At 39.6% G+C, this 19,879-nt stretch overlaps 1 protein-coding gene across 2 annotated transcripts in view; it reads left to right on the top strand.

Moving 5' to 3' along the window:
* Positions 1 to 19,879, top strand: part of AFAP1 (actin filament associated protein 1) — a 120,947-nt gene that overhangs the window by 46,271 nt on the left and 54,797 nt on the right. For both annotated transcript variants that reach the window (XM_030019947.1, XM_030019955.1), the window contains exons 2-3: positions 7,780 to 7,908; positions 13,150 to 13,247. In XM_030019947.1, the coding sequence (XP_029875807.1) occupies positions 7,782 to 7,908; positions 13,150 to 13,247 (225 nt within the window). In that variant the 5' untranslated portion in view covers positions 7,780 to 7,781. The remainder of the gene's footprint in view (positions 1 to 7,779; positions 7,909 to 13,149; positions 13,248 to 19,879) is intronic.

A 19,879-nucleotide genomic window follows, 5' to 3' on the forward strand; every position in this document is an offset into this window, starting at 1 on the left:
CTAACCTAAAAGGGATCTGTGTGCAGCTGAGGACCCGAGTGAAGAGCTCACAAGGTGTACTGCAACGCTTCTCTTTCTTTTTACTACCGCAGGTTATCTGCTTCTGTGTGTCGCAGCCTTAACTGAGCCCCATCTCCCCCTGGGACTTGGGGTCTGGGGCAGACTTTCACCTCCTACCACAGATTTTCTGTCTCCTTTTTGCATCATGAGGAAACTGCTTTTCTTTTGTGAAATCGGAGCCCGTTTATTAATTCTGTAGTGGCTGCTTATCTTTTGTGGTTTGGAGTAACGGAGGAGCTGAGTTAATGCAGGAGCCAGCGAGCAAGACCTGGAATGTCTTGTCCTGACGAGATGATGTCAGCTGATACATTTGGAGATGGTTAAATGCAAGAAATCTCTGTTTTCTGCCCTAGTAGGGTAATGGGAGTCTGAAAAGAAAAGTCAACCTGAATGCCCACAGTGAGCACAGAGGCGGGAGGGCGAGACTCTTGCCCAGCCTGCTGGGCGTGCAGTTGGAGTGAGATCCATGTTCATTTGCTTTACAAGGTATGTTACATTTATTTGGGGAACAAAAGAAGCCTCATGTGGAAAATGTACTTTTAGAGAAAGTCTTCAGCCACTCGATAAAGTCCACTGTAAGTTTCTGTAGTTAGTTATCAGGAGGGTTTGGGGTTTTTTTTGGCTAACATATTATGAGTTCAATGTAGATAATTAGTACTTAAATAAAAATAAATGCCTGTAATACTAATTTTTTTCATTTTTCTTTTTCTTTTCTTCCTTCTTTGTTCTTCTGTTTCTTCTTTCTTTTTTCTCTTTTTCTTTCTTCTTTTTTTCATCTTTTCTTCATTCTTTTTTATTTTTTATTTTTTCTCTTTCATCTCTTTTATCTTTTCTCTTTTTTCTTTCTTTTTTCTGCCTTTTTTTCCTTTCTTTTTTTATTTTTTCTTTTTTTCTTTCTTCTTTTTTTCTATGAGTCTGTGAACTTGCTTAAAAGGAGGCATTCCTTTCCAAAGTCTGTGGCAGTGCTTAAACACTGGTCTGGACTTTAAAAAATAAACTCTTTATCCATCTACCTTATGCTAATGGATTACACTCCTGCATTGCTGTCACTCATTGCATGGCTGTAGCTGATTGAGTAAGATTTTTGGCAGCTTCTTTCTTGTCCAAACATTCCTTAATGCTTTCCCACCTCTTGTTTTATCACCCAACTATTGCAACAGCAGCATTTGGAGCTCTGATAGCTTTTTTGGAAAGCTGATTTTGTAAAAGCCAATTCCTTGAAAACTGAAGCAGAGGGAAGAAAGAAAAAGAGGAATACATGTGGGTTGTGGCTGAAATGATCCCTTGACACCCATTGAGGTTGATCATAAATATGCATGAGACAGGAGGAGTTTGTAGTAGCTGTGTTTTGCCTCTCTTGCCCCAAGCTGCCTGGAAAGAGAGTTTGTGACAGTAGGGCGAGCTCCAAATTTTAAACAAAAGATGATTGTTATGAGCTTTTAGAGAGGCTTAAATATCATTATTTTTACATTAAAACACTCTGATGACAATCCTTTTATGTGTTTTACTTGTTCTGTGCTAATTCTTCATCTTTAGGGCTTCATCTACTATTTAGGGTTCACCCTTTTTCATACACTTTTACCATTCTTTCCTGTAATGCCATGTACCCCCAAGATGATCATCTCTACTTTCTGGAGCAGGTTTTCAGCATACTTAACAGGTAGAGTTCATCACACCTTGTCCACTAGTATTATTAGGGCAACAAAGAAGGGTCAATGCAACCAAGAGAAAACTCTCCTAGTGAAAAGTCTTGTCTTTTCACTCTGTGTTCTTCGAACAGCATGCCTTTTCAATTCTTGGTGGATAGGATTTTGATACAGTTTTCAAATATGTCATCTAGTTTCTGGTAGCATATTGAAAAAAGTAAAAATTTTTTCTAGTGCTAAATAAGCTATCACTGCCTGCTTCCAGAATTTGTGTATTTCTGTGTGAAATTCTTTTCCTGGATAATGACAATGTAGTCATGAAAGGAACTTTTTCATTAATTACTGGATTTTTGTAACTGCATTATAGGATTGAGTGGAAACAGTCAAAGTGATTTTGTGTTTTTCTTCATGAAGATTTTTGTCTCCTTGTGGCTCTATATTCTTCACAGCGTTTCTGATATTTTTATCTTTATGAAAAACAGACATGGTTTCCCCAGCAATATTCTGTTATGAGCTTTTTAATAAAATATTCAAATGATGACATCCAAAACTAAGGATGATGACACTATTTCAATAGAAATGGGTATAAACAGGCAGTTCACACTCTGGTTTTGATTCAAAACTAGATCATATGTCTGGTTTCTCCACTGTTGCTTGTGTACCGAAATGCCAACGAGGCTTTTTTGGCAGGGTGGGAGAGTCTGTATGTTTCAAGAAGTTTTTACAGATTGGATCTTAGTAGGCTTTAATCACATTTTGAAAGAGAATCATTTTTAATCATTCAGCCAGCCAGCCATCACCAGCTTTAACTTTTTTCTGGAGGAAGTCCCAATGTATCATACTGCTAACAGAATATGGAGGCTTAGATTTTTAAGAGGTGAGAACACAGATTCATTTAAATTGGCCCATGTGGTGTACAAGTTAGAGAACATCTTCTTTATGTAGTACAGAACTGCAGCATGAACATTTTTCAGAGAATAAATACTATTATAGGATTAGGTATGTATTTCTTTTTATATAGCCTTGCAATAAACGACCGTAAAGGCAAGGTTAACGCTGAGACACCCACTTTGAAAATCTCTTAGTGGTTACTAAATATAGTGCTTTTGTGTGTGTGTGTGTGCACGTTGGATTGAAGCACACCTATTCTCAATACCTGATTTTCATATATAGGTTGAAGATTCGCATCAATGTTATCCATAAATCCAATCAAATTTGTTTCCGGAAGCTAAATGGGATTCCCCGCCCATGAAAGTAGGGCTCAAAATGCTGACATAGATTTTCGGCTTTCCTGGAAGGTGTGCTTTAGGTAAATACAAGTCTTTCCGCTAACAGAGGAGTAGCTAGATGAAAGTCTCTGGCCTGTATTGTACAGAAAGTCAGATCAGGCGATTTCTTCTAGTGGATCTCATTGACATGGTCTGTTCTGGCCTTTAACATCTGTAAATGACAAACTAAGCAGAGAATAGAAGATTTAAGACAAGAGAAATTAGATTCAGCAATGTGCAAGGAACGAATCAAGAGGATCTTCTAAAAATTTGAAGTTCAATTTTAATTCATGTTTCTATGATAGATTTGTATACTGGCATATTTATATATGTGCATTTATAATAGACACGCAAGCATGGAAGTGCATTTACTTTGTGTGGGGTTTGTATTGTATGGACAAGACAATAATCAATAAAAATACTTGTAATCCTTCCTGGATTTGGTGGGTTTTTTTCCTTTAAGTGCTTCAGCATATATTAGTCAACTGGAAAACACTCTTGGGTCACTTGTGGTATGGCAAGGTTAAGAGATACTGTAGTTGCTGTGAGTGACCAAAAAACAGTCTGACCATTCTTTTAATGAGCTCATCCTTGTCTTTTCTTCTGGTTTAAGCAACCTTGAAATAGTGTATGTGATATAGTACTGCTTGTACAATTTTTTTTTAATCAATTGGAAGTGAAAACTTTATATTCTTTAAAAAATGGTTATAGGCTAGTACCCATAAATGTAGATTTGGAATAATTGCATCATCATACTCTTTCAATCCCAGTTGGTTTTAGTTCTGGTTTGGAACAAAAACTACAGTATGATGTAATTGCCTTCCTCTGATTATTTTTACCTTGGTGTATTCCGTGGCTGGCTTGTGTATATAGTTTTTATGTGCTGTCATTTGAAAAACTTTAAAACTCTTGAGAGCCAGTCTTGGAAACCCTTCTGGATGTATCATTGTTTTTTTATTTGTACATGGCAATTGCAGCAGCCCATTAGGGGCCTATAATTCCTATTGAGCATAGAATGGACTTCTCATCATTTAATATGGAATGTGATTTTGCTCCTCAGTGGAGCTAAAATCTGCTTACTGTTGTGATTACCATCCCTGGGCTCCACCCTGCCTTTCACCACCTGCCACTTAGAAGTAATTCCTTTGGCAATGAGAATACAGCCAAAACTGTCAAATAAATTGGCCCCTTTTTGAGAGCCTTCTGATTATTATTCTTATTTTGTGGTGATGTCAGATTTCCAAGGGTAATCTCTCACTGGAGGAGTATGTTTTTCTTTGAGACTTGCATCACCCTCTCATTTTTAGTCTCCATTTCAGAAGTAATGATTGCTTACTGAAAATATGCGTTATGTGGATTTTCTATTATTCAGATCCCTTACTTTTGTGAGCACATCAGTACATTTCTAGGAAGGAGAAAAGAAGATTCTTTAATCCAGAAGATAAGCCAATGATTGACAACAGGCAAACTTGTTTTTTCCTGAGTACATACAAGTTTATTTGTTGCCATCTTAGAAAAAAGAGTTTCCAGTTCCTTATTTTAAATACTTCAAATGCACTCCATGGCAGTATTTCTGTTCTCTGCTTAAGCAGCAAAAGTATTAAAAAAGCAACGTGCACTTTTAAGATAGGTGGAAAGAGTGTTTCTTACTAGCTGGGAACAGTGTTTCCCTTTCTTTTTGGATGTTTGACATCACTGCATATATATAAAGTGAAATTCAGAACTTCCTTCCTTTACACATTGATGTTTGTGGTGCTATTAACTCCCACAAAAGAAAATACAACCCCAATTTAATCCTGGTAGAAAAATAAGAGAAGCAATGTCTGAAGTCTTCATGCCTAGCATTTTACAACAGCTGCTAACAATTTTATTCTGTTGTCGTACTAAAATTTTAAACTAGCATTTACGACTGCTTGCTTGAAGTCAGTGTCATATACCTTTAAGTTTGCAAAGGCAGGAAGAGAAGTCTTCTCACGCTCTGTATTTCTTTATGACAGACTATTAGATATTTGAACCGCGGTGCTGGACACCAGGCCAAATGTAAACACGGTTACAGTGAATGTGTTACTAAGGCAGTGGTTTTGAGATTTTTTAAGCATTGTCTTACTGGTATCAGCTTCATTGTGTCATCCTCTGTTGGTCCTAACCAAGGCTTTTTTTTAAATCCTCTGCTGGGGGCAGTTAAACTGCTTCCAGTAACTTAGGTGGCTTGGTCATCATAGGTCGATGGACTGTGGTCACCAGTGACTGCAATGCAGATTTCCTCCAAAGACATAGAGGAAGGCCACACATTTATGGCATGAGGCCTCAGGAGAGATTTGGGCTGATGCCAGCTCCCAGGAGTCTCTCCAGCAGCGGCTTCCTATCTCCTCTTCTCTTGCTTCCCTGTCTCTTTGCTTCATGACTCCCGCTTGCTCTGTTTTCATTTCTCATTTTACAATCTATCTGTTTATGTTAGATTATAAGCTCCTGAGTACAAGGATCTTACAATTTTTAATAACTGAAAATAGATATGCACACCGTGCACATCAATGGTATCTGATGCTTACACCCTTTTCCCTCTTCCTTCCCAGAAGTGAAGGTTCTCAGCAAAGAAATGGCACACGGTATTCGCTGTTGAAGAGGAGAAGGGAGAGCTCCCTTTCAGCCTATTTACAGTCCTTTGCCTTAAAGAATCCAGAAAACATGCCATTGCAAAGAAATTTTAGTGCAGTAATATGTGCAATTACTGACAGTAATTTATATGGCTGTAGAACTACTTGAAAAATACACATTTCTTGTACTGTATACAGATTAGATTTCACAATGACTGCCTAGATTCTATGCTAATGATAGCTTTTGAACTGCATGTATTATCATAAATAAGTAAATATTAAAAGATTTATATATTCCATAACTAAAATAAAGCTCATAACAACAATAGTAATACAGCTTATATTCAAAGCATACTTCAAAGCAAGAGACCACTATACACTTAATGGAATATACATCTTATTTCTAAAGTGTACCATTTGAAAAAAAAAAAAAACAAACAGCAAAGAGCTGATTATTTGGGTATTACTATTTTTTTTAGGTCATAGGTCCTCTTTCTTTTTTCCTCCTTGAGTCTTGTGATCACTTACCGCTTCACAAATCTGAAAAGTATACCTTTTCACTTCAGAAAGCTGTATGCTGTAGGTGTATATGTTGTTGTTCCATAATGTGAACAACACTGGAAGTAATAGTGTTGTTGTGAAATACTTTGGATTTCTGATGGACTTCTAGACGGCTTAGACGGCTACAAGCATGATGGCAAAAAAAATGACCTGTAGTCATGGGATGTTTTTCATGAACTACATTGTGAAGTGATGTAGACGGTTTTGCTGTCATTTTGGATACCCTCTTTCTGCCTGTATATTGTAAAAATCTTTGAGAAACATATTTCCTGAAAGTGTGGACAGTTTACGTAATGGCAGTACTACTGGACAGCTGAATAGAAGAACATATTCACCAAGAAAAAACTTGGGCAGGATGAATGTATACGTGCAAATTAATGGTGTCTTTCAGAAAATATTTGCCAAAGCATACTTCTTCAGGGATTTCTTTGTTAAGATGTTATCGTGCCTTGGTATTGTAGACTGGCAAGTCTTCTGTGCCCGCTAGGAGTATGTCAGGTTTGCCAGAACAGCCTGAGCCTACTTGCAGGTTCAGTCTGCAAATAAATGGGAGAACCTGCACTCCCTGGAGACAAGAAGGGGCCAACACCTTGTAGGGGTGTAGCTGACATCTGCACGTTTCCCTGCATGGTGCAGTTTTCAAGTGTAGGATAAAACAAATGCATCTTGACCAAGGGTTGTTTAAACATCCAGACACATTCTCAGAAATGGAAAAAAGGGATTCCAGGTTCACTCGGGTAAACGACTGTCTCAGAAAAGGTTTTAGGAGTAGGGAAGATCTGGTAAGGGATTAAGCAGCAAAGAATGTACTTTTTAGAGGTCTGAAGAGGCTTAGCAGCGATCGCCCTGTTAGGCCTTGAAAATACTATAAAAACAAATGTGATTAAGTAGAGAAAAATTTAAGTAGACACATTTTGGAACGAGGATAGGACTGAGATTAATGCTAGGTGTGGCCCTGAAATGAAATGGATGTTTCTCCTCGTCTTTTAATGAGGATAATGTCATTAGATGCAGAAAGTATGAAAATGTGAACTATTCTATCCAAGATGAAACCAAAACTAAAAATAGTGAGTTCACTTAAGCGAAGGAACCAGAGAATCTCAGAATTATGAGAAAATTGAAGCATGAAAATGAGGTTCAATACCATGGGCTTCTCATAAACCTGCTGAATAGGTATCATATGATTAGGCTGTAAAAAATGTGTTTGTATGTATGGTCTGAGCTTCTGCAGGTATTAAGACAATGCAAGATTTCAGAGGTAATTTGAAAGGTAAAAAGTGGAAATGTGCTTATAAAGTTTGTTGATAAAAAAATTGTGAAGCATTGGGAATACAGAAAAGGAGTGTCATTTTTTCTAGAGTGAATTGGAAAGCCTTGAGATCTGGAAAAATAGAAATAGGATGAAATATGAAGTGCATCATCAGGAATCTGGCGAGTAAATAAGAAATTACACGACAAGTTGGGAGCTTGTCTTTGGAAATTGTAAGAAAGACGATCACTGTAAAAAAGGAATACCTGTGATTTTTTACCCCAGCAAACAGAAGAAATAAGATGAGGGAAAGAGAGACTTTCCCTAAAGATCGATGAAAATATCGATGTGTCTAGAAGGTTTACCAAACTTTAATTTTTTTCTCTTTTTTTGTCTTTCAGCCATGGAAGAGTTAATAGTTGAGCTGCGCCTGTTTCTTGAACTTCTGGACCATGAATATCTAACTTCCACTGTCAGGGAGAAGAAGGCAGTAATAACTAACATTCTCCTGAGGATACAGTCATCAAAAGGTCAGTGTCAGGGGTGGGTTTTCTCACTTGCAGAATGCACAGAATAAGTCTGTGCTCAGTGAAATGGCTTTAAGAACTAAAGACAAGCCCTAAATTGAAGGAAGACAGAAAGACAGGGTGAAACCAAAGTGTAACTTTCCTGAATGCTCTCCTTCATGTTCAGCAGTAAAATATAGCAAAAGGCATACTGGAAGTATCTTGGGTGCACGTGGGTGAATCCAGCCACAAAATTACGTGCTAGATAGAATGTTTTCTCTTCTGCTGGGAGAGTGGTTACTTCATTTTATTTGTGGCAGCAATGCTATTTATGAGTTTTAATGGAAAAGTAATATGTATCAGGGAGTGCTGGCCACAGCACCATTTTATAGATGCGTGGGTGCTGCATGCTGCATCTCTGTCAAATGACCCAAATCCATCAGAAGGCTTGATATTGAGGTGGACTCTGGTGCACGGCTGGTACAGGAGTGCTGAGCCAGAGCTAGGAAATGGCTGTCAGCATGTTTGGTTTGCATTTTGCAATTAAAAGTTATATTCACTTTCCACTTTTCTTCTTATCTAAAGCCATTTTGATTGCACAATCGCTTTTGTCTCCATCAAGATTATGGAACTGAATGCAATATAAATGATTCACTGTGTACAGCAACCTTTCCACAGAGCTTATACGAAGAATATTCCTCACTATTTTTTCTAACAGTACTCTCATATTTTCTTACAGCACCTTTCTGTGTGAAGTGGCATCTGGGCTATAAGACCTCTGTCACTCCTGCATTTGACAGAAATACTGTCAGTGTAAACCCTCAGTGTTTAGATTTTTGAAAAATACCAGTGTGTTGAGGAAAAATGCCACCTTGTGAGCAGCTGCATTTCTCATGATTTGTTTCTCCTCCAGTGCTAAAAAAATATGGTCTTGTTTGATGCAGTGCTTCCCCCTCTTCAGTAAAGAAATCATTTTTGCCACAGGATTCAAGTCCAAGGAGATCAACTTGAAAATAATGATTGTCTTCTTTCCATTTTGACATTCTTAAAGACCCATTGCTATTTTTACTCTACTGCTGACAGAAGGAGGCAGTTACCAATTTCACATATTTTGGAAGGAGGCTTCATGCTCCAAAAGCCGATCAAAATACTCCAAACTTACCAAAACCAAAATCTGTAGGTGAGAACCTGCAATTTGATATATTTAGAAACAGTGGTATTTTACAGGAGTTCAAAATAACCTCAACAGTGCTGATCTGACACTGCATGTTCTTGTAATCTTTTCAGCTAGATTTATTAAGAAAAACGTTTGACTTCCTCAGAAGTCAGATTATGTTGTGTTGCCAACTTTGCAAACACAGGGAAGGGTTGTCATATCCTTTCCTTCTGGATTGTGGATAGTGTTTCAGGACACAAAAGCTACAGCTCTACTAGTGAATTAAACAGTGCTGGGTATGTTTCTGGACCCTAGAACTCAATTATTTATGCTGTTAAATTATGGAGTGGTCCTTGGCATGGGTTTGGCCTGAGCTGACTCATCTCTTCCATCAGTTCCTAGGCATGATTTGGGAGTTAGCACGGGCAAAGACCTGTTACCAACAGACAGTTCAAAATCATCACCCTCCACCTTGGTTTTGACTGGTGAGAGATTTTAACCATATGGATATCAATTTCTCCATACCGGAGCACCTTCCTAGGCATGTTTAATTTATGACTCTTGATGTGCCAAGGATAAAAAGACCCAAGGACCATAGCTTTCTACCTTTCAGCACCTCCCATTTAGGCTTTAAAGCCTGTTACGGGATCTGTAACAAGATCCATTACATCCTATTACAGGATCCATCCATTAGCACGAGATCCATATATTAAGTGGTAGGGCTTAGCTCAGTGCAGTTGTTACTGGAACATTTTACCCACTTGTAGCGCCTACATTCAAGGAAGTAAAATTTAGACATTTCAAAGAAAAGTTGTAAAAGTGATTAAGGGATCCGGAAATATGTCTTCAAATTATCCAAAATGAGGTGTCATAATTAATCTTAATGTAGAAAAGGAAGGACTGAGAATGAGCTCTTAGACTTACACAACAGTAAATGCAATGGCTGAATGTTTGTTTCAAAGTGGAAATAACGCACATGTTTTGAGCATCGAAGCTATGAACTAATGGAAGAACTTCGTAAGGTCTGCGTGCCATTGCTGGCATTTTATCAAGATGGAATATTTTGCTAAAAGATATGCTCTCGTTCAAACAAGAATTAATTCAAGGAAATCTCATGGTTCAGTTAAGCAAGAGGTCATAGGACTATGCTTTATATGTCTATAAACTCTAGTTTACGGAACTGCAGTTTAAATAGAGTTTAAGCTGGCGTGGCCTTTAAAAAAAGCATCCTGTTTCTCTCCCCGGGCTACTCGTTCCTGCTCATCATGTAATGCATCTTCCTTTCTGCTAGCACAGGAACTGTTTGGGGGTTTTTGGCTGGTTTAGTCCTAACCAGTGTCAATTCCCCGGTCTGGTTCAACCTGAGGCCACACACATGCTTGCGCTGGCACAAAGGAGAGGCTGGTACAGGGACAGAAACAAGGCAGGGAAGGAGAGGAGCTGCCTCCCTGGGACCTCTGCCATCCCGCACTGGCTTCAAGTGTGTGTGAAACTGCCCGGGGAGTCATGTTCTTTACTGGAGCTGACCCTGCTGCTTTTTTTATCGGTTATAACATTCAGTACTCCCATCCCTTTGAAACTATTCATCTCTTCATTAAAATTAAAAGCAATAAAAGATGCATAAGCCCACAGTACTCTGTAACTAAGCTGAACTGTCATTTGGAGTCTGTTTTTCAAAATGTTGTTTTACTCCACCCACATAACTCCACGAGAGCTCTCGGGTCGCTGGCACAGTTTAAGAGGCCTCAGTACTATGCTGAGTTCACACTCTTTATACACATTTGCAAAAATCAACTGTGTGAATCCAACAGGATATTTCGAATGCTGGAGCAAGCCATTTAAGATCAATGGGGAATGGCGATGAAGGATCTGGGCAACTGGGAACTGGCTGGGTTCTTTATAACATCTGGAAATGGACAATTATGGTTTTCTTTGTAAAGGTGTGGAAATTATTGTAATGGGCTGGTTGGCTTTTAGTAAAAAACTTTAAACTCACTAAGTTCTTACTTGGGGTATTCTTTAGAAATCTTTTGCCTTGTTTTGTTCCATCTCCCAAATACACAATGTTTTCTTCATTTAATATCTATCAGGCAGAGAGAACTGGGCTGGGCAGATGTGTTCTTCAGGTCATAGCTGCCTGGCCTTGACCTGCCCCACGTTCCAGACCAGTGGTTACTCTGAATAGCTGGCAAAACTATAAACTTTATTTTTCTTCCTGAGCCTTGGCATGCCCAATGGATTGTAGGTCTGAAGAAAACACTTGGCATTTCCTTCTGAAACTCAGACTTTCTTCTAAAAAACAAAGACACAAACAGTTTATTTTGGAGTAAGAACTGTTGCTGGATTTAGTCATTTAATATGACTGTCAACATTGCCTGTTTTCCTTAAAGGGACCTGATGCCGTAAACCTATAATGCTCACTTTGCTGTGTAAAATGGTAGAAGAAAATAAATTTTAGAGCAGGTTCTTGCTTAAATACACAGTTTAAAACTGGGGAAAAACTAGTTTTACAGAATCAATAGCATTCACTTGTTATACTTTTTTTTTTTTTTTTTTCAGTAAAAAGCCCTTCATAGTTGACTTCTGGTTGTTACAGAAAACATGGGAGACTTGGATATGGATAGCAGTCATAATATGGATTTACCCTACATAAAGAGGAACAAGTGAAAGTGTATAACTTTGTGAAAAAAAACCCAACAACTGGAATGTTTCCCAAGACTAATCCCCCACTTCATTTGTAAGAAGAAAGAAGAATCAGTGGCCCTCCCAGCCAGTTTATTTTATCAGTGTTGTTTTTCAATCCATGACTTCACAGCCAGTGGGACTGGGGTATTATGACAAGAAACATTTCATCATTGATTACATTTTTGAAAATTATATGATCTTGACCAAAAGACATCCATTTGACTATGTAAATATATATTTAAAAAACTAAACTAAACACTAGAAGCTAAATTCAGTCTAGGGGTAAGCAGGGTACAATCCATTGACTGAATTTTTGCCAGAACATTGAGGAGATGCACCGTAATCTCCCTTTTGATATTTAGAAAAATAAACGATATCATGTTCCTGTGAAGTGAGTTCAAGCGTGATTTAAATTATTGTGCCAAAAACTCAGAGCGAGTGGGTCAGTCCTCTTTTCCCCTGGGAGGGAGATGCTGTAGTGATACAAAGGACCCTCAAAGCAGCTTTTACATTCTGCTCCTTTTCCCTTTTCAAATGCACCTGTAAAACTATGGGACTATTTAAAAAAACAGAGAGGAAGAAGGAAGTGGTGGGAAAACACGCTCAGTGCGCGGTTCTGTTCATGGTGAGTTGGTTAGGGCAACGTCCCCCCAGCAGCAGCGTGCTCCAGGTTGGAGTGTCGCAGCATCCTGCATCTCCCAGGACTTGTGCAGACTCACGCCACGGCTCCGTGACCGGGGATGGTGGTGGCAGCAGGGAGCCCGGGGAACGCGGGTGCTGTGGGCTTGGCCAAATAGCTGTCACCGTTGCTGCCAGGAAGGGAGGTGGGCAGGGTCTCTTCTGCTGCCCTCTTCCCCACTCTTTTGGCATGAAAGGTGGTTTTGGACTCGTTTCTGCACGATGGCCTTGCCCATCCAAAATGTGCCATGGGAACAACTGTTGCTTGTCTCTGCTGGTAAACGGCAGCCAGCCACATACTGCCCACAGGCAGAGCGTTTTATTCACTGTACGGTGCCATTGAGATGTTCACAAGTGTTGTATCCTCCCCCTATAAATGGTTTTATCTGTATGGTACATGCCTGGCAACATGTTTGAATTTTAGCTGTTTAAGTCTTTCAGTTCCAGATGGATAGGCAGTTCAGAATGATTTCCTGTACATTTTTTCTATGTCTGGTATTTGTTGATCCAAATAGCATATATGTCATTATCATATAGAGTAAGTATGTGTTTGTTCTGCTTGATTAAATTCCTGAATTCCCAGCATTCTTCCAGTCCTGCCTCAGTAACCGCACTTGGGAGGTAGGCTGTGAGCATCCCTGTGTGCCAGATTTTGGTGTGACAGTCAGACATGGTGTCCACATGTGGAAAAAATGTCCCGTTTGCATCTACCGAAGTGTTAAGTGATGTCTGTTGCTCTTCCACAGGTTTTGAAATAAAAGAACATGTACAGAAGCAAGAAGTCGCCAACAGTTTGCCGGCGCCTCCTCAAATGCCTCTGCCAGAAATACCTCAGCAGTGGCTGGTGAGTGTTAATTTAAATCTATAAATATATATAAGAGAGAATATATTTGTGATAAGCACTAACAGAAGTGGTTACAGGGGGAAGGAGCCTGCAGGTCCAGGGAAATGATTATTCCTCTCACCTCTGCTCTGGTTGAAGGAATTGGGTTCAACTTGCAGAATAGAGGGCAAAAAAATCCCTATGGTGAAATAAGCCCAGGAACAGATCACTTGCAAAGGCTGTGCAATCACACTCTTTAGTGATTTTCAAAATTCAAGCGGCAAACGCCTGAGCGACTTAATCTTAACGTCAAAGGTTGACCTGCATTGTGTTGGAGGTTGGCCTGGCCAAGCCCACAGGTCCCAGCCAGTTTCTTACAATTTTAATGATCTGCTTTTCCTGGAGCAAGCCTTACGAGAAGACTCCCTCTTGATAGCTGAAAAATGAAGGAAGAATGCTTCCTTTTTTTATAAAGTCTTTAGTGCCCTTCTGTGCTCAGTCTCTGGGTAGGAAATTCCCTGCAGAACAAGTAGAAGTGCATGTTCTTGAAAGTGTTTATAGCAAAGGTAGTGATTGAGATCTGTAATTCAATTCCTCCAGTTGGGAGCAGCTGTCTTGTTATAGAATAAACTATAAACAAGTTTCAATGCTTCTCTGTTACTGACTTTACAGTAGATTTGAAGGAAACATTTTCAGTATTTCTTTTAAAGAAGCGTAAGCAAATCATGGTTTAGCCTGTTGAAAGGTGAACATGGTCTTAGCCCTAATATTGATAAATTATCCATCTTTTTATTCATTTGTGGAAAATTTTGTGCATGATGCTAAGGTCAATCCGTGGACACCCATGTTCATTGGCTGAAGCAAGAAGTACAGATGCAGCTTACGGGGGCAGAACAACTGGACAACTGATGTTCTGCTTCATTTTAGCATGTTACTCTGTTACCACATTTATGCCCAGTTTTAAGAGATATATAAGCCACTAGCATCTTACTAGTGGCTAAGATAAGATAAGAACTAATTTGTCAGATCAAACTCTTGGCCAGCCTTTCGTAATAACCTTTATTTGATGGTGAGTAATGCTGAATAATGCTATGTACTGCAGAACAAAGTGAAAAAAAACCCAACAAACATGTATTATGTACGATACCTTAATTGTAGTTTCTCCCTAAGCACTGCCAGCTTTTGGGTTGTGACCTGAGCAAGATTATTTTTTTTCCCAATTTTAATTCTACCTAATGTAATGAGATATGCTGAAATCATTATCGGAAGGGAATGTTTATGTTAGAAACATTCATATCCAGAGTTGTTATATTTACTTGTAGCAAAATTCAACTAAAAGGGATGCTGTAAAATAATTATGTATAGATTTGAATGGATGCAAAAGTGGTCTTATTAATATGCAGTGAAACCTGAAGAATCCATTTCATGGTTAACAGTGCCTGAAAATGATTATTTTTCTTTAATTCAAGATGCATATAGCATAAATTACAAGGGAAGGGGTTGATGAGAGGCAGGAAGATTATGCAAAATGCACATGCCTTTGAAATGTAGACTTCAGGTGCTAGCTTCATAAACTGAAGCCAGTTGAGATTCTCATTCTTTCATATTTATGTAGGTTCAGTTTAATAAATTGGCTCTGAAGATTCAAGTTGTTTTTCTAAAGACAACTGACCTACTTCTCCTTTCTCATACACTAATGTGTAAATTCCCTTAAAGTTGGTACAGCTGCAGTGAGTGAAATGGTGTGAAGTATGAATTAGGTCCAGAAGGTCAACATTGTTTTTTGCAGTAGTTCAGTTTGTTTTTTGTGTAACAAAAATATTTCTCTGAGATACAGTGGGAGTTACTGTGGAAGTTGACACAGTTAGAGCTGGCTGGTCTGGAGCGCAGTCTTGCCATGTTGAGCCTGGCAAAGTGTGGTTTGAACGTGGCCCTCCCCTCTGACCTGCCCGTAACGCTGCGGACACTTTCATCTCGGTGAAGTCACCAAGCTGAGCTGGTTTTTCCACAGTGATGGACGCTGATTTTTGACAGTTTTTCTGCAATTCTGTTGCTGCTGTCAGGCAGTGGTGGTTTTCACGTCCCTTTCTGGTGTTGGTGCCACTCTGAGATCAGCCGGGAAATGTCCCAAGCCTCTCGTTGTCTTGCATTATCCCATTACAGGTTACAAGTGGTGCTATTTTAAGATGGTAGCACTTCATAATTTGTGAAAAAGATGACAGACTGCTGCTGTCCTGCAAAAGACCAGGTGGAGTCAGAAGGGAAGGACAAAACCATCAGCTCTTTGACCTTTGTGCACTGGGGCAAGCTCAGACCCCAGTCTGACTGTTTAAAAACTTCTCCTGAAGTCATGTTGAACTAATGGAATTGATCATTAGCTGTTTTTTGGAAACCTTCTGTATTAGATGCCTCTTTGTTAGCCCCTCATTGTTACTAGATATGATCAGAGACTGTCATATTATCTTTCTTTTTACACCAGGCTGGACATCAGCGACAGTGGCCAAGATCTAATTTTCCCTTCCATTCATGCTCCTGCACGGTGATTTTCAACCTACCCTGAATCAACGGCATCCTAAAAATTTGTAGCTGATGATGCCAATCTCTATAAAAACTGTACATAATTACATTGCTCAGTGACACCAATACTGAGCAAACTTCCCTAGCCACTTTTCATAGTCCAGCGGAAGAAATCCCTGGGGCCCACCAGAAGCTAGGAAATTCTGCTCCAGGTTGCCCTTTTTCACATGGCAAGTTGGAAGTCATGTTGTATGGCACTTCTCTTTGCCAGCCGTTCAGGACAGAAACTTTTTGCCACTTGCTGAATAACATCTAGTGGTGGTCTCAGCCTCCAGTGGAAACACAGTGTGCTGCTGGAACATAGGAATTTACTGGAAGTGGGAATCAATAACTTTAAATAAACTATGCACTGTTTTAAAAGCTATGTTTTTAGCACATCAGTTATTGAGTGTGATGGAAATTAAAGTTTCATTTACACCACTGTTTCTTTTTATGGCACTCAGGGGATTCTGCATTCAAAAATGTTTAGTCTGAATTGATGTTTAAGCTTTTACTTATGTAAAGATGTGTGGGTGGGAAGGAATTCAATACTCCTTAAAGTAGTGCCAGGAGCCAGAATTATGTGTGGGCAGGTGCTGTGCAAGGTTTCCTTTGTAAATCTGTAAATAGACCTGCATATTTGCTCAGGCCAAATCTTGTATCAGTTTTGTTGTTCATCAGGCCATGAACAAAGAGTATAAAATTCATTTTATTTAGAGACATAGTGTTTAAATGTTTTAGTTTAAATGAAGTCTCCAGTTATTAAAACACATTAAAGCCCAGAGAGTTTTCCTGGACTCAGTGGGCTTTGGAACAGGTCTTAAAATTGAGGGACAAAGTTGGACCTTGCATATACTTGAATGAAGCGAATCACTAAGCATGCAGTCTTTTAGTAATTCTCTTTTTCTGTATACATTCCCTTGCCTACATCTGGTCTAGCAGACTTTCTGTCAGGCTTAGAAAGCACAAATCCTCTCTTGCTTTAGCCTGTGCATACAGCTCCTTCAGACGGCCAGCAAAGTAAAAGTTGCAGATAAAGGATGTGAGCTTAAGGGCAGCTCAGAGTCCTGCTGCAGAACTGAAACACCGCTTGCCCGGGTGCGTTAGTATGTGCTTGCTAGCATGAATACAGTGCTAGCAGCTAGGGAAGCTTTGCCTGGGTCAGCAGCAGAGGAGGAGATCACCGTGTTTGAAATAGAGTCGTACTGGTTCTCCCCTCTTGAATCTGCTTACTGCGAAGGCTTGTGTCTTTTAGCCTGCTTTCTCCAGATACTTTTAGGGTATTTCCCTGCTCTTGAGAGGCAAGAAGCAGTGCTAGATGATGGGTTTGGAGGAATAACAGCCAATGCTCTGTGCATGCCTCAAAGTGCTGCTGGTGGTTTAACACCTGGGATCCCATCATTGCAGTATCACCAAGTTGCCTTGAAGTACATTTTCCACTGAGGCAGTAGGATAACATCCGGTGTGTCCCGCTGCTCAGATGCGCCTGAGGATTACTGGCAGAAATTATCCGCAGCATGACAGTGACAGAATACTTCTAGCCTCCCAGCATTTGGTTGTCATATTACATCTGACAGTCGGTGATTTCAGTGCACTGTGCAATCCAACAAAATCAAATACAAACAGCACACAGCTATTTTGCATGATTTTCACAGTAAAATTGAGTATACGTTTTGTTTTTCTTGGAATATGGACAATTTAATAATTACTTAACCGCAACAAGTGTCCAGCAAGATGCCAGAACCCCTGTAGACATAAATCAAAAGGATAGGTCATCTTCCTCCAACCCTTTCCTGCAATGTACACAGTCACCCTGTAGGAGTGTTCCATATAAATGGGTTTCCTATTGTGGAGAAGTGATTTGACAGCCTCCCTTTATCTGGCTGCCTGTCAGGTATACTTTTAGATATTTATTAGAAAATGCTGAAAGGAGACGGAGTCCTTGGAGGAGAAAAAAATTATCCTGAAATCAAAAGGATTTTTGAGGTGATATATCACCAATTCCATTAATCATTCTTTGAAAAACAACCAAAAGTGTGCCAGTCTTAAAGGTTCTAAAATGAGCAGTGGGACTAATGCCATGACAAAAAGCAAGGGGTTCATGTGCCAGATGAGTACTTAATGAATTTTTATTTCATCTTGCTTTTTCTTCTTACACTGAAAAGCAGTTGTTATTCTCTGTTCTTCTTAAAAGATAATCTTAAGATAGTATTAGCCTTGGAGCTTTTTCCTTGCAGAAAATTTTTAAAAGCCACAAAAATAAACTCCACAAAAATTCAGTTTTTTCATTCAGAGCTGGCTAATAGCTTCAGTTTGAACAGATCTCAACAAGTTCTTCTGTAACGAACAACTAAAGGGGCCTGTTTGATTATTCAGTGCAGTCACTCTTACTGTGCAGGCAATTATAAAATACTAACCCTTTCAGAAACTTACCAAAATCTATTTTCTAGCATTTAGGTTTCTTTAACCCACTAGTTCAATTTGAAAGGCTGTTCCACCATCCCAGTGTTCATTGCCAGCCTCTGTCCTTGTGTTTAAGTAGCTTTTTTCCTCACCTCAGTACCTGTGCCTCAGATATCCTTTGAAATTGTAATCGTATTCCTCCAAGGTTTCATTTCACTCTACTGCATATAAGAAAGGTTCCATCAGTTTCATTTTGAGCTATAGTTTAATTCTAGTGAGCTATATCAGTATTTCTCCCATGCACCTGCTGTAAGGTTCAAGTTCTATTTTGATCATGAGTGACCAGAACAGAAGAGTCTTCTGGACATAGAATCACAGAATCATTTAGGTTGGAAAAGACCCTTAGGATCATTGAGTCCAGCCGTTAACCTAACACTTCCAAGTCCACCACTAAACCATGTCCTTAAATGCCACCCACACGTCTTTATATACCTCCAGGGATGGCGACTCCACCACTTCCCTGGGCAGCCCGTTCCAATACCTGACAAACGTTTCAGTAAAGAAATTTTTCCTAATATCCAACCTAAACCTCCCCTGGCGCAACTTGAGGCCATTTCCTCTTGTCCTATCACTAGTTACTTGACAGAAGAGACCAGCACCCACCTCGCTACAACCTCCTTTCAGGTAGCTGTAGAGAGCGATAAGGTCTGCCCTCAGCCTCCTTTTCTCCAGGCTAAACAACCCCAGTTCCCTCAGCCACTCCTCATTAAGACTTGCTCTCTAGACCCTTCACCAGCTCTGTTGCCCTTCTCTGGACACGCTCCAGCACCTCAATGTCTTTCCTGGACTGAGGGGCCCAAAACTGAACACGGTACTGAGGTGCAGCCTCACCAGTGCCGAGTACAGGGGAACAATCACCTCCCTGCTCCTGCTGGCCACACGATTTCTGATACAGGCCAGGATGCCGTTGGCCTTCTTGGCCACCTGGGCATACTGCGGTTGTGGAATAGTTTTGGTCATCACATGTGATTGCATAAGGAATAAAGATAAAGAAATGTTTGCAGCCTCTTTTTTGTGTTGGTCATGTCTTGCAGGACACTGTAGTTGCCATTCCCATTTCCCCTGGGTGCATTATTGTTAATGATTTATTTCACATTTGCAAATGGTATCACAGAAAAGTTTTAGTTGAAGTAATTTCCTTCTCAGTTCATTTATAGTATACCTTTATAACAATGCACATCACCACATTTCAAAGCTTTCTTCATGTCTAAGCTGCCAGAATGAGCTGTTCCTGACTGCCTTTAACTGGAATTTGCATTTAAACTGGATGAGCTCAGATCAGGTTTACAGTAGGATTGAACTGCTTTACCAGATTCTTTCTATGATCATTGTGAAGCTATATGCCCTCTTTTCTATCTTTACTAGATACTGATGATCTTTGTACCTTCTTATAAGAAAGCTATTAAATTACTCATGCCACAGATTTGATAGGATATTGTCCCACCATTTTTCATAACACACTCACTCTTCTGGCCTCAGGTTTTTCATTTCTCGTTTCTACGCTATAGGTGTCCATAAACACCTTCCCTGTGCTGATAACTAGGGACCAGCTTATTTTCTTTCCTAACCATGCTCATTAATGTTCTGTGCACAAACACATGGGAAAGGAATTAGGCCAGTAAGTACCAAGTCTT

The sequence above is a fragment of the Aquila chrysaetos genome, chromosome 1 (genome assembly GCF_900496995.4).
Source record: "Aquila chrysaetos chrysaetos chromosome 1, bAquChr1.4, whole genome shotgun sequence".
Classification (NCBI taxonomy): Eukaryota; Metazoa; Chordata; class Aves; order Accipitriformes; family Accipitridae; genus Aquila; species Aquila chrysaetos.